This window comes from Castor canadensis, chromosome 1, assembly GCF_047511655.1.
Source record: "Castor canadensis chromosome 1, mCasCan1.hap1v2, whole genome shotgun sequence".
Classification (NCBI taxonomy): Eukaryota; Metazoa; Chordata; class Mammalia; order Rodentia; family Castoridae; genus Castor; species Castor canadensis.
The window spans coordinates 145,976,748-145,992,811 of record NC_133386.1 but is presented as its reverse complement, the minus strand read 5'-3'; the positions used below and the strand labels follow the sequence as shown (position 1 = coordinate 145,992,811).

Sequence of the window (16,064 nt, the reverse complement as noted above, 5' to 3'; positions counted from 1 at the left end):
ACATCACGCATCCAATCAGCCACATGATAGTTTGATCTACTTGATATAATAAGCATTTGAATAATTTATTAAACTTTTTTTTGTTTTGTGGGACTCTTTAAAGTCACAGACATATCCCTTGGATTTCTTTTGAGTTCATTGTTTATATTTTTCAAAATTCTGCCTTTTTTTTCCTAAAAATTTAAGATAATAAACTTTAAAACATAGAAAAATGTAAGAGATATTGTATTTGAGTTTTAGGTGATGTTTCCCCTCACTGCCCTGTGTACATACATACCACACCACACACACACACACACACACACACACACACACACACACACACACGTTTGTACTTGTTTTTATGCTGTTCTGTGACATAGATATATTCTCCTTTGCTTCCTCCTCTCCCCCCAAGGTGGTGAGTAACAGGAAGAACATATTTCAGAGTCAGGGGACAACAAAATACTTGGACATTGCTGCCAAAATGGTGTTATCTTGACTCAGGAGCCCCAGAGGATTTGTCTAAGCTGCTAAATGGACTGCTACAGCAAGGACAGTCTCATCCATCCAGGCAGTCACTGTGGAGGGGCAGCAGGTATTAACAGCACCAGTGAGGGCCCAGAGATCCACTATAGCATGTTAGGCAGGCAGTTTCATCTTGCCAACCCTCCAGGCCCAGGCTACTCACACGGAATTACTGGCTCCTCAACATGGATTCCAACTGTAGAAAACACTGGAAGGCAAAGCTTAAGTGTCTTCTTGTTAATTTTATGAAATCAAATACAATTCTTCCCAAATGAGCAGTACTGTTTATAATAATGTGACAAATAACTTTGCAGAGAACAAGGTAGAACAAATGCATGTTAGAAAAATATTTATTTTGTTTGAAATCCTTTTAAATGGGGAGTGATGGTTCATGCTTATAACCCAGCACTGTGGAGACTGAGGCAAAATGATTATGAATTTGAGGTTAGAGGCCAGCCTGGGCTACATAGTGAGACCCTATTTCAAAAAAACTAAAACAAAACAAAAAAAAGGAAATACTTTTAATCCTTGTGGTCCTAATTCAGAAAATAGCATATTGCTGCCTTTCTTCCTGTCCCTCTTCCCCTCCCCCCATGTCCTTCTCTTTCTTCTTTTCTTTCTTTTTGGTACCCAACTGGTAGAGGCAAGCACTCTACCAGTGCTTAGCTAACACACCAGCCCTCTTCTTCCTTTTTTAAGTGGTGGCCAAAACATCTCCTTTTCTCCAGCAGGCTTGGCACAGTGCTTCCTGGTCTTCTCAATAAGACATTTTTATTTACTCTTTCCATCCTAAACACAAAATTAGAAAACACTGGCCATAATTCTGAATTGCTAGTTGGCTAAGAAATCCCACGAGTCTTGCTAGAGCCAGCAGGCCCAATGAACACTCAGCAGAGTTCCAGTCTGATTTGTGGACACAACATACAGGCAGGGATAGTGCATTTGTTTCTCTTTATGCAGTTTATGATACTGTTTTTCTTTATTGAGTTCTTATCTTGTTTTTCTAGTGTGCTTTTAAGATTAGGGTTGCTTGAAAGCTTTATTTTAAATAAAAAATTTAATTTAGTTCTAAATTTCCTTGAGGGGAAAATATTATCAAAATCATTACTTTCTGAAATGAAGGTAAAACTTGGTTTTGGAACAATTATTTACCAGTTTATGTAGTTTATAAGCTTATCTTCAAAACCTTGACAAGTGTCTTCAGGTATTTGAAGAAATAATTTTTTTATTCTCTAAAAGCTTTATGTTTGTCAAATTGGAGAAATCATCTTTGTTTAATAATTGCAAATCTGGATAAATTCAAGATTAAGCCTCTTGATGCTGTCATGAAAAAAGAATTTTATTTGAATTGTGAGATATGCTGTTTACTTGATAGGAAAAACTATCAACATTCCTATGTTTCAAATGTTGCTTTGTAAATAACTTTAATGCAATGGGTAATCAATGGAATAACTACAATAAACTTGGTATTGAGCCAAAAAGAAATTTTTTAAACTTTCTTTTCTATTTGGAATCACAAGTTAAATTTTTAAAACATAAAATGGATAAAAGCAATACCATGTAAGGTATGAGATATAATGCTGATTATCACCAATAAGTTTCAAGTTGATAAGTACACTTTGTTATCTGGCATAGCTTACCCAGCTTTCACAGAGTGATCTATCTTTTGACCTGTTTACCAAGGCCATAACAACAATGGAAGGGCATCTGTGGCCCATCTCCTTTGCCTATTCTTCCCTCTCCTACCTGTAGGAGGTGCTATGAGAATCATTATCTTCTGTGAAAGGTTAGCACTGGCCTAGGAACCAGGATCCACCAAGGTTTTGGGGGCACCTTTAACATTGGCTCTTAATTCTTCCCAGACTTGGAGTTCCTGTAGCCAAGTGGGAAGACATGAGGGAGGTAGATGGTAGAGGTTATCATTCAGTTAATGGAATTTTGCAGCCCATATGTCCAGAAAGCATAGACTGCAAGTGACAATTAAGTCTTTTGAGTGGGAGAAGGAAATGGGTTCCTGCCATAGCTCCCAGAGAGGCTAGATCTACTGTGCTGGAAGACTAAACAAAGGGAGATTTGTACCTCCCATTAGGGATGCCCAAGGAAACCCATGATACTGCTTAGAGCTTTTCTTTGCCTCATTATCTTTCTTGGGCTTAGAGATTAGCATTGGGGTTCATCTTCTGCAGCTCCTAGAATGCTAGCCAGTCCTCTACTTTCTGGTTTTCACTGGGATTTTCCTGAAGGTTTTCCCTAGTGGAACATTTTTTTCCTCCTGGTGAGACAATTCTCTGTGAGAGAGCCATTATAAGGAAGTAGAAGGAACAGTAGCCATCCCCTCTCACTTAAGTTTGGTGGTAACACCAGAGCCTGGGTACTCCTAGGCTAGATACTCTCAGCAGCCCCAAGTGTCCATCAATGAGGCAAGTTGCCATGAACAGCTAACTTGCCTTTAGAATTCTCAAGATTCACATACAAGTTGCTGACATTATTTTTGTTCATATGCATATCCAGATCTGTCCTTTTCTCTGTTAGTTAAATACTTTGTATAATCTTTTTTGAAAGTTCTAGCAATGTAGGTGATAGGAGTAGACCAGGGTATGGAGAAGAGCAGTGGACTAGACCCTTACTATTCTATTTGGCAGAACTGCTGCAGGAAAGGGAGGGGCAGACAGGGGAAGGCACCATGGCACCACTGGTGATGTAGGGACCTCATGCAGCGGACAGCTGGCAAAAGAGTTAAGTTCAAGTTAGATTTGGTAAAATCTCTTTGTCTTCATTAGCTGCAATAATTTTTGTGAATTCTTCATAAAAGGGACAGCTTCTGCTTAGCATATTTTTCTCTAAGAATAGTCCCAAGCATGGGGAGGTCCTATGTAAACCTTTTTTTCTTGAGGGGGGGGGTCAGAGGTTCGGGGGCAAGAATCCAACTCACACTTTTGCATTGTTAGTACAGTGAGAGTAATCGTGTTTTTCTTCTGGGGGTTTCTGTGATGTTTGTCTTACATAGTTAGCTATTCCCCATCCTTTACCTCTTAGAACTCCCCTTTTCTCCATGAATGTTAAGCATGTGCTTTTAAAGTGACAGTTATCTACAAAGTCCTTTGACTCAGTAAGTTCCTCACCTCCAATCCCATCCTCAGTGTCTCCAAGGATGACCCTGATTAGCCACATCCTCTGGTGTTCCATTTTCTGTAATCCCTTCCCTTTGAAATCTGGGCTGACCCTGTGACTTGTTTTGAGCTAGTATGTGGCAGACATGGCTTTGTGTAATATAGGAGGTTATTTAGAAGACTCTGAACCACTTGTAATGCTAGTTCTGGGAGGAAGCCAGCTAATTAGTTGATTTATAAGAAGGCTATCTTAAGACCTCCATGTTGTGAGGAAGCCCAAACTTACCATGTGGCAGGAGATGTGCAGCCATTCTTTGGCTGTTCCAGTTATCCCAGTTAAGGAGCCAGACTTGACAACCAGCCCAGTCAGTCACTCAAATTATGCCAGCCCCAGTTGCCATCTGACAGCAATCAGGAGACTCCAAGAGAGAGCAATCAGCTAAGCCCAGTCAACCCACATAATCAGGAGAGATAATGAATTTCTATTTAATCCACTATGCACAGCTGTTTGGCATGCCTCTAATCCCAACACTTGTGAGAGGAAGAGGCAAGAGAATCTTGAGTTCAAAGCCAACCTGGGATACATAGTAGACCCTGTCTAAACAAACAAACAAACAAATAAACAAAAAGTCTTATTATGTTTTGTGGTGCTTTCTTATGTAGCAATGGATAATTGGAACACCCACCAATGTAGGACAGAATAACCATGGCAATAGCAAGCCATTTTCTGTACCTATCTTTTGTCAGTTTCCTTGTCTTTAATGTGAAAGCATGACTTTATTCTCTTCATATGAAATATTGGGTTACTTACTGATGATCTTGGGTACAAAATCATTGTATTTGGAGCCATGATTGCTAGAGAAATTTGAAAACACCTACATTGTAGAAACCACCTGTTTTTTCTTGCTTCCCTGAGTCCTCCTCCTGTCATTTGCCAGTGTACTTTCTGGACATCACACTGCCTGCTGAATGTGTCCAATTTATTGGCCAGGGAGGGGCTTTGGCAGCAACACACATCCAGAGCAAATCTTCCTGAAGCAATAGCAGTAAGAGGAGGGAATCTGGGAATCAGTGCAGGGAAGACAGGAGGATACTTGGTTCCTTTCTCTCTTGGCATCAGCTCTTAGAGTATTTCTTTTTCCACTGCTATTTTCACTTTTTCAAGGTATTTTAGTGTCATTCTTTATTCTATAAAAGAAGCTGGACAACCCTCCTACCCCAAGTTCAATGAGACAAGGTTTGAATTTTTCAAAAGAAGCATTTACTAGGAAACTAAAGGACAACCAAACAGAATACAAGAGAACAGAGGCAGAGTTGCAAATGGGCTGAGGGAGTTCAAATTTATAACCAGCCTCTGGCCACAGCTACACTGGCTAGGCAAAGCTTTCCAGACGCAGAGCCCCCTGCATGCTGTGTGGCCAGTACTCTTTACCTGATGGCTCCTACAAAGTTACCTTGTTTCATACCACTGAGCCAGTAGCATACTCATTAGTACCTCAGGGCTGCTACCTCTCTGGGCAGGAATATCCTGAGGTGGGAACAATAGGCACAGCTGCCCCAGGATCTCCAACCCAAGCTCCCATAGGAAATGTCAAAGCAAGCTTAATGGGATGCCTCCCTGATATCTATTGAAGCTAGTCTGGTTTCTTTGGGACCATTTTTCTGGGCTCATCTGCTTGGTAGTGATAATATTTCTGCTCACGACCCTGAAGGGCACTTGCCCTTCATGCTTTGGTTCTAAATACTGGTGTGGTAGAGGATGTCTGGGTGGGGAGGGATGGACATAGGGTAACCTTGGGTAAAGAAAGTTGATTTGTTCTCATATGTTCAGAGATAGGGAGAAGTGAGATTCCTTTTGAATCCCTATGATTGAAAAACCAGTAAGAGATGGAAATGGATTAGGCAAGGTGGGGAATGCATAAAGCTTAAGTGAAATAAGACTGCCTCACACAAGCAAAGTTCTCCATCTTTGTAAGATCTGACATCAGGGTAGGGTTTATTTAACTAGGCAGCTGTGCAACAAGAACTTTCTGGCAACACACAGTGATCATACTTCCACTCAGTAAGTCCTACATTGAAATGTTAATTGAAACGAAGACAATGATCTTTCCAGGAAGGTAAACTACAAACCAACTCTGGATTCTTCTGCAAAAAGACTGTATGAAAGCAAAATGTTATCTTGGAGTAGTGGTGCAAATGTGTAGGTGGAGTGCTTTGCATCCATAATGGGAGGACCACTAGGTAACAGCCCCTGGTCTTCCCAGGGTGTACTGAGGCCTTTGGTTTCATTTCTGTGGAGGCAGAAGCATTGAGGGTGAGGCTCATAGCTGGCAGTAGATTGGTGAGAAGGAAGCTGAGTGATGACTGAAATACCTGGGGAGAGCCCTTGACCTTCACTCTTATAAGTATTTCCATTCCCCAGGTGATATGAAAGTGATATGTGTCTGAAGTGAGAGGGAAATCACTGGGCTGTAGCATCTGGAGATAGCCAGCAGGCTCTCAGGCCAAGAAGGCTCAAAAGCTATGCCTTCCCCTAGGGACTGGTGTCATTTCTCAGTGATCTCATTTCTGAAGTGGCTCCCTTAATGAACAAATGGGCCTTGGAAAAGATATTCCAGAATACATATGCCATTGAGAGGTATGCCTCTCTAACAGAGATGACAAAATCATTTTAGTAACACCATCAGTTGAAAGAAAGTGACTGCTGGCTACTTAGAAAATAATATTGTAGAATTTCAGAACTTGGAATCTGGTTTTAGTAGAAAAGATGGTCATGGACAATTGGTACTCCACCATGTGCATGGGAGGGGGCAGTGAATTTGCTGTGAACTAACCCTCCTTGCACTAAATTTTCTCCAGGGGAATGGCCTGCCTGTCCTATTAGTCTCCTGGGGCTACTCTTTGTGAAGCTGGAGCACTTCTTGGGGTAAGATTATTCTCTGAAGACAGTCATTAGCTCAAAGGTAGTGGAGTTTGAATTGAGATCTGCTGCTTATTTAGCACCTGGATATATTTTTAAATATTATGTCCTTCCAGGGCATTCACACAAATAGCTTCATGTCAAAATGACCACTGACAGGGCAGGTGCTATATACCCATCACCATGGGTCTTACATTAATCACTAAGAGTTCTGGTACTCTTGAGACTCTCACTGTATCACTTCCTTTCTTCCACAGTCCAATCTTGCTTGGTTCATGACAATGAGAGATTAGTTTCCCCTATAGCACATCACCTTGGGCCACTTGAAGAAGGTAGCTGGACCATTCATGTTCACCTCATATTCACCAAACCCAATTTGGAAAGAGGGCCAGTTATTGCTGTGGTTTCAGCTGAGCATTTGGTCACTGGAGTCATCTGGGTGTTGCTAGCTGGGAAAAAGTTACTTAAGATCTTTGTTAGATGGTTCTCCTACTGTGTCCTTGGCATACGCAGTCCTCTTATCCATAGTCATCGTTTCTGTAAGAAGAAAAAACAGAGTGACTTGGTTTTCAATTATATATTTTAAATGGGTAGCAAACAAGCATAGGGCATTGAGAAGAATACTCGGAATCCAAATACCATCAGTAAGATATTCAGCTGAATTTCAAAGATCTCAAAGGGAATAAGTGAATAACAAATAAGTAAACTGCCATAGGAGCCTTCAAGGGTACTTAGGAGGTCTACTGAAGGATAAATCTTGGAATGTGTCATTTAGGCTGAAGAGAATGCCATCAGTAGAGAAAAGTAAAAGACCATTTTACACACAGCTGTCAGATCTGGGATTACAACCGAAGACTTCTAATTTCAAAATCCAAGCTCACAATTACATCATCCCTAAATGCACTCTGTAGACCCAGTCTACACATCTGACATGTTACAACTGCTTTTCTGCCTTGGCTTTCTGGACTCTCTAACTAGCCAGATGAGCTGCCGTTAAGGAACACTAGTCTAGTAGCATGTAGCCACTGTCATATCCCACTTCCTAGGTTCTTACTTCATTTTTCTAGATTCTCCTGGTTAGTGACTGGCATGTGTAACTCATTCTACCTTTAGAATCTGTGTATAATCTCATTATTCTTTTTATGACCTTAGTTTCACATCTCCATTTGAGCAGCTATTTAGGACTACTTTAACTATGGCTCTCTCAAAGTGCCCATCTTTAGGGGTCATCTTTATATCTAGTTTCTTATGGCCTTGTCTGGATCCTGCTGGGAGGACTGGGCTATGATCTCAGCTAATTTTTAACCTGTCCCCATATCCAAGAATATCACTAGTAGAGGTCATGCACCAAAAACCAAATCATAGCATAGTTCTGTTCTGACTTTCATTGCTGCATTATGTTCATTTGGTGGATTTCTTGGTTGTGCAATTATCAGAATCAAGCACAGTCCCAGGAATAGCATGGAGTGGGCTGCAGATTTCCCCCTTTTTCAGGTGAAGCTCTTCAGCTAGGTGAGTTTTCTAAATCCTGCTACTGTCTGGGCCCCTCATCCTTTGTTTTTCCTCCTCTAGAAAGTGGCACTGAGGTACCAGAATGCTTGTGTCCAGGGACTGAGCCCATAAGATGACAGGACAAAGGAGTTTAATATGTCTAGTAGCATGGTTGGTCATTTCTACCAGTGATCTTATAAGAGAAGTTTCTTGGACACAAATGTATTCTAGGCAGTAGGTCATACAAGTCAGGTCTGAAAGAAGTAGTTCATTTATCTTAGGAGAAGGGGAATTTGGAGTATATCATGGATGGATCTTACTGTTACCCAATGCCTCTTTGTCTTTTGGGGTGAAAAAAGACTGGAAAAATTCAACCAAGCAAAACAAAGTAAACATACTACAATTTTCTAACTTCTGTAACTCAATGAGTTATTTCTCATCCAAGATTTTCACAAAGCAAGGTGTAAGGAAAAATTTTTCTATAGTTTAGAACAGTGTTGACCCAGTGGGATGTGGTGGGGAATGGAGCAGTGGACATTGTGGTATCAACACAAAGACATAATGGTGGTGTAAGCACTGTGGCCCCTAATGTTGACCTTGTTGGTTTCAGTGCTGGCACTAGGCTCATTTCATTGGGCACAGCAACAGTCTCCTTGTTATCATCCCCAGTGGCTTACTAGGTAACACCATGGGCTTGGAAGATACCAGGAACTTTAGCAACATCGACAGGGAGTAGTGGTTACAATCCTATCTGAAAAGAGAGGATTTTTAAAGTGAATTCAATTGTCCTGAGACATAAGGATTTGATTTGAACTAAATTGAATTGAAACCAGAGATGAGAACTGTCCCAACGAAAACTATAATGTGCAATGACATTTCAATCACAAAAATGACAGCTGATGTGAGACAGGCCATTGACACTGACCCCAAATTAAGAACATGAAAAGACTGAGAGGCACATTAGATAAAATCTCCCAGTGAATTTGAAAATGGGTTTTGATTGCAGGAAGTATCAAAGGGTTTTTAACTAAGAAGCTTTTCAAAAAATGAAGCAATTCTTGTTACATAATTCAATCTTATATGTGCTTAATATTGTTGTATTTGTATTTTAAATTTTTTTATTTAAAAAGCACAAAAATCCCAGGATTTTGTCCACTATTTAATGCTTAGCATAGACTTATAAATACACATATGAAGAAACATCACATTCTGCCCACTTAGAATGAGATTAGCTTCTCCCTTTCCCCAAAAGAGAGCATTCTTTATTTTTCACTCCCTTTCTCCCCTTTAAGAACAAATATGTTAAAGAAATAAAGTAGAGTAAATGTACCTACACTGCCAGTCAAGAGCTTGGGGTAATAGTATAGAAAATGAAAACGTCTATTTGGATAATAACTACTATTTATTGAGCGCTTATGTAGCTGGCTCTATTCTAAGAGAGCCTTTTTACACTTACTATGTACCTCAATCCTCCATGGCAGATATTGTAATTACAATTTTACAGATGAGATAACTGAGTCTGGTAAAGATCAAATGTACACCATTATATTTTTTTCAGATAAGGGCATAAGTCAGGGAATTACTTCAAGGCAAAATTACTCAAGTGGAAGATATTTGGAGTCTGTTACTCCAAATTTATATTCATTATATTTATTCATTAATGCATTCAACAAGCATTTATTGGGGACCGGGCATTTGTGATGGACACTAGGAATGCAAAGATGAACAATGTACATTATACTCTTGAAGAAGAGCTCACAGTGATTAATAGACTATAGGATCAAGGATGATGAGAGAAGAAAGCAAAATGAAGTTTTAATAGGAAGCTTTGATTGTGACTGTGTATGTGTGTATGTTTGTGTATAATTCCATCTACTCAAATCATGGAATAAAAACGAAAACATTATAATAAAAAAAACTGAGTAAGGGTAAAAGCTGAACAATTTTTGGGAATCTGTGATACACTGGATTGGGAAATGAAACTCCATTTAAGAAATCTAGGATTGCCTCCCAATAATAGTAATGCAAGTACAAACCAACAAGAAAGGACTTCCTTATTAATTCCTAACTGGTAAAATTCTCCTTGGAGGCAACCCATGCCCTGTCCCATATCTGTACAGTAATTTTACCTCTGCAGTTTGGGACAAAATCTCTGAATGACTATTTGTATTTTCCATTGTAATGTCTTGAACCTATTAATTGGAAAAGTAACTTTACAACACCAGAAAGGTATAATAACATTTATAAGTGATGAAGTAATGATGATTTTGTGCAAGTTATATTTATTCAGGTGCAATACACACTTTGTTATCCTAATTCTGCTTTGTTTATGTTTCTTCTATTTGTGTGAGGGAGCAAAATCTACCGTGTTGCCCGGGTTGACCTTGAACTGATGATTTCTTTCTCAGTCTCCTGAGTATATAGGATTTAAAGGCTTTATGTTTTTAAGCCAAATTCTTAGCAATATGATAAGCTAGAAAGTTATTATATTTATTATTTTAATGGATACATATAGTACAACTCAGTTAAGTTTACAATTAATGTTTAAGTGCTCAAGAAAATTTATTATAAATAATTTATAAAGTTGATTTTGAAGATGTTGAAATACTTCCAATAATTTTAACTTAAAGCATAGGATTTAATTTATTTTAGCATTGATAGAGTTGTTTAGGTCTTGAGAACAATTTTGTTTAATACCACTGTGTTTGATGTCTTAAGTATTTGACGTAATTGCATTTTATGATTAGGATATATTTGTTATTAAGTGAAGTAAGCCAAGCTCAGAAAGACAAAGGCTGCATGTTTTTTCTCATACAAGGAAGACAGATCCAAAAGATAAACATATGCACAAAAATAAGCATGACCATACACAAACTAATGTGTAGAACATGTTTGTAATAGTAGAACTACTCTATGGGACTTGAGGAAAGAGGGAAAGGAAAAGAGAATGCCAGAGCATCAGTAATATCATAAAGCATAACATCTGTGCAGGTAGAGGATGTAAGGATGTGTACTGAAGGCTGCTGAAAAATGGGGGGTGGGAGATAAAGGGGTAAGGAAGAGTGATGGAAGGGATTAAAAATGGAACAAAGCAAAGTACACCACAGTGGGCATACATTGAGAAAGCCTTTTGAACATCAACGTAAATATTAATAATGATATAATCACATTTTAAGTTTGAAACATTCAAAGGAATTTAGCTAATCAATTGCTTAAACAGTGCCTAAATATTTAGGAGAATTTTATTTGCTAGATTTGTGAGGTTTTTTTTATTTAAAAATGTTTTAGAGAATTTGATTAAGTATGAAATTGGTATTTAAAAGTTTAGGGAAATTTAATCTATTAAATTAATAAGCTAATTGAGAATCAAAGGATAAGTGAAAATGAGTGTTTTAATTTCAAAACAAAATTATTATATTTAAAAGCATTATAATAGTTGACACTGTATAACATTTGGTATGTATTATTCTCAGAATATTATGAATATTAATTTATTCTTCATCACAACTCTCTGAAGTAGGTACTATTATTCTGCCCATTTTACAGATGAGAGAAACTGAGCAACAGAGATTTTAATGACTGTTTTACCAGGCATATTATTTTTGTAGGGCTGTCACAACAAAGAACCACAAACTAGATAGTTTAGAACAACAGAACTTTATTCTCTATTTGATTTTATTCTCTTCTGGAGGCTACAAGTTTGAAATTAAAGTGTTGGAGGGGCTATGGTCCTTCTGAAGGTTCTAGGAAAGAATCTGTTTCTTTCCTATCTTCTAGTTATCAACAATCCTTGGCTTGTAGTTGCATCATTCCAATTCCTGCCTCTTTTCTCCTTGTATGTCCCTCTGTGTCTTCAAATGGGCCTTTTTATAAGAATACTAGTTATTGGACTTAGTACCTATCCTAATCCTGTTTGATCTCATTTAACTAAATATATCTGCAAAGACCTTATTTTCAAATAAGGTCATGTTCTGAGTTTCTGAGTAGACATGCATTTTGCAAGATACTTTGGGAGTATCAACCCAATACCTCACGGTCACCAATGTCCAGCACAGAGTTAAACCCAATGTCATTTCTCAGTCTCCATCTTATTTATATATCTTACTTGACACATCTGGCCATTCCCTCCTCCTGAAATAATCTCTTCTTTTTTCCTCCTGGCATATCACTTCTTTGTTTCCTTATAACATTAATGATTTCTCTTTCTCAATATTTGTTAGCTATTTCTCTTCTTTTCCCTATCTTTAAATGCTGGAATGTGCCATTTCTTGGTATTTGGCTCTCTTCTCTTCTCCATTTACATCTCAATTTTAGCCTGACCTTTCTCTGGAACCCTAGATTCCTGTATCAAACTGCTTCTTGATTTCTCCCTGTGGGTATCCAGCAGATGCTTCAAGTCCAAGTGTTGATCGCCCCACACAGGCTTTACATATAGCCTTCCTCAGCCCATTACTGGTAACTCTGTTCTTTCCAGTTTCTCAGTCCCAAATCTGAAAATCATCCTTTTCTTCTCTCTCTCATACCTGGAACTCCTGTTGGGTCTCCCTTCAAAATATATATAGACTGTAACTATGGCTCACTACTTTCCCTGCTTCTGCATGGTCCAAACCTCTTTTATTTCCATCTGGATTTCAGCAGACTTGTAGTGGATATTCCTGCTTCCATCCTTGCCACTCTGCAGGGCAAGATGGAATTTCTTTATGAATTTTTGAGATAGAATCTCACTATGTAACCCAGTCTGGTCTCAAACTCATGATCCTCCTACCTCTCCATTCTACAGTGCTGAGATTACAGATGTGTACTACCCACTACACCCTGCTACAGTCTATTCTCAACATAGCAGCAGAGGGATCATTTGTAAGTTTAGACCATGTCATATTTCTCTTGAGAGTTCTGCACTGAATCCATGTATATCTCAGAGTATGAGCCAAAGTACTTACAAAGAGTTACCAGGTTCTATATAATGTGAGTTCTGTTTGCCCATTACCTTTCTGATCTCACCTCCTACTTCTTTCTCTCTCCCTCTCTCTCTCTGCATCTCCAACATTTCTCTGCTCACTGTTTCTTATACCAACTTCCTTAAGGCTTCTGTGTTTAAAATTTGCATTTCCTGAAAAGGATCAAAGAAGCTGCCTCCCTCCTTCCCCCTCTCTCTCCTCTCTCTCTCTCTCTCTCTCTCTCTCTCTCTCTCTCTCTCTCTTTGTCTCTGCTTCTACATTGCTTTCCTCACTGCATCTTGTACAAATTTCCTCAAGGCTTTTGTGTTGGTTGTTCATTCAGCCTACAAATCCATATGGCCACATGGTTGGCTCTCATCTCTTCAGTGTTTGCTCAACTGTTTCACTTCTCTGTGAGCCCCACCATTATTACCTCTGTTAAAATTAAGACCCTCAAACAAATGAATCATGCCACACTTCTGATGCCCTTTACTTACTCTATTTTATTTTTCCCTAGTACTCACTGTCTTCAATTTTATTAACAAAGTTTATTTTCTGTTTCTCTCACTAGAATGTAGTATGTTACACTAGAAAAGCAAGAATTTTTGTCTACTTTCCCCACATAAATGCATCTTCAGTATCCATAGTAGGTATTCAATCAATGCTTGTTGAAAAATAAATGCTTGAAATCTAGCATTTCCCTTTGCAAAATGATTATTTAGGAAGTCTGATTGATCCTTACTTGGGCAGAATGTACAATACAGCAAATGATGCAACACAGGGAGGCATCTTGAAAGATTGTTGAGATAAACTGACAGCATGGTAGCCAGGATGATGATTCCAAGTGTGCAGAAATTCTGGGTTTTCTGAAGGAAGTGGTCATGCATCCCTTAGTTTGCCTTTTAAACTAAAATGTCTTACAAACGTCTTAATGAGAACTGCTTGAGCCTTTGTGCTGCTTCAAATCTCGTGATGACTAAGGATTGTCACTGTTTTAACTTTCATGGGTATCCTGTAGGGCTTGGAGAAATAAGTGCTATGAAGAAGACAGGGTTTAGTCCCCAAGAAAATGGAACTTCTTTGGCTTTCAAAGCTAGTGCTCAGTTACTTCTATACATTAGTAGAACCACTGTGCTTGTAGATTTTAAAAAAAAATTGACATGCAGAGTCTGTCTAAGAAATCAGTAATCATTTTACAAATTATAAGACAGAAGAAATCAGAATTCTGTCCAACAAGAATTTATTCAGTGCTAACTTTGTGCCAGGCACTTTGCCAGGTACTGGTTATGCAATGATGAGCACTTAGTCTCCATCCTCAAGCAGCAGCTGGATGTGCTGGGAATGACATGGACACAGATAATATCAAGTGTCAATGAATACTATGTTAGGGGTAGGTTCAGTGTTATCAAGAGAAGACAGCAACATTTAGCTCGTACTGGAGGATCTTCAGGATACTTCCTGAAGATGACAACTGATCAGCGGCTTAAAAGATGAGCTGAATTTAGCCAGGGAAATAGAGTAGAAAGAACAGCACAAAAAGTTAAAGCAGAAGCAAGGGTGTAGGGTGAATAAAAAGCATTGCGTGAATCAAGAGGAATGATTCCAAAATAAAGTCACAGAGGACCGCCAAGAGAAACTGTTCTTGATCTTGTTCAGGACAAAGGCAGTTATTGAAGGATTTTAAGTAGGAGAAGAAAATGGTCAAATTTGTGTATTAAGATGGGAACCTGGAATCAATGTAGAGATTGAACTGAAAAGTGCCAGGAGAGCAAGGAAACCAGAGAGGAAACCAGAGTTTGTGACCACCTGGGGACAGTTACAGCATTCTTCTTGCCTTGATAGACTCCGTTTACCTTGGCCTCATAAAGTGAAGATGGAAAGTAGTTGACTTTAGTATTTGAGAGCTCTACATGGCTGGTTCCAGAACAGGCCCAGAGTGTTTAAAATTTGCATTTCCTGAAAAAGGCCAAAGGGGCTCTGAAAACACAATAGAGTCAAAAATATAAATGCATCATGAATCATGATGAGGAGATCATGAATGACGAGTCACAGATCTCCCTCAGCCCTTACTTACCTTAAGCTTTAGTGTATAATAAAATGAATGTTAGATATGTTCACTTGTGAACTTGACTTCAGGTTAACATCACTACCACTTATGGACCGTGGACATCTTCTAGCTAAAGACCAAGATCCTAAGGTTCACGTGCTCTCACTTGCCTGATATGAGATATTAGAGAGAACATGCTGCTATGTGTAGTATCTTACCTCTTTCTGGGTGCTTCCACTAGCTGTGAGGAGCTGTGTGCATACTATCTTGTCTTAATCCTCTATTGGAGACTGTCCCACTGACCAGCCTTTTTCTGCCTGTTGACTACCGTATACTAGAAATGTTTCCATCCATCACAGAGTAAAGGCCTGATCACCATCTGTAGTAGAGGTCAGAGTGACCCTAAATCAACTGAACACATCAGTTCAGTGCATACTGACAGACTATATTTCACTTTCACCATAAGATATTATCCCAGCCCTCCGGGAGTTCACTGTGAAGTGGGAAGATAGATGTACCTAACTATAAAACAAAACTCAGAAGTGGTAACTGACCAATGTGAATCACAATCAAATTATGGGAGTACTTTATTGTAAATGTTTCATTGGACACCCCATAGAGGAAGTGGCACCCAAACTGAACCCTGAGGATTATGTATATTTATATAGTGAGAAAGTAGAGGGAAGGTATTCTAGGCTAATGAAGGACAAGGAAGAAAGGTACAAAATAGCAAACTGATTTAAGGAATAGAAAGAGGTATGGACAGCACTGGAAGCTTTTGAAGAGGAAAGGAAGGATAAAATCTGTGTCCTTCCTAAGGAGAGTGGTTAGAGTAAGAGGGAAACAACTGAGGGCTGATAAAATCACTTCTAATGACCACATATGGAAGAGAAGAAAGACACTGGGTGACCTTCTTGGGTACCTGCTGGGATCAGCCTCACTTAACTAAGTGGTGATAACTCGCTTCAGTAGACATGACCCAGAAGACTGTCATCCTCACCCAGAGTATACATACATGAAAGACAGCAGCTGTAGAACTTGTAGCCTATTGC

The 16,064-nt window shown here is 39.0% G+C and overlaps 1 protein-coding gene across 2 annotated transcripts in view; it reads right to left on the bottom strand.

Moving 5' to 3' along the window:
• Window positions 1–4,861: 4,861 nt before the first annotated feature.
• Syt9 (synaptotagmin 9) overlaps window positions 4,862–16,064 on the bottom strand; it is a 176,664-nt gene continuing 165,461 nt past the window's right edge. For both annotated transcript variants that reach the window (XR_012451083.1, XM_074084869.1), the window contains exon 7: window positions 4,862–7,074. Coding sequence is in view for 1 of the 2 variants with exons in the window: in XM_074084869.1 (XP_073940970.1) it covers window positions 7,066–7,074 (9 nt within the window). In the remaining variant the exon portion in view is untranslated. The remainder of the gene's footprint in view (window positions 7,075–16,064) is intronic.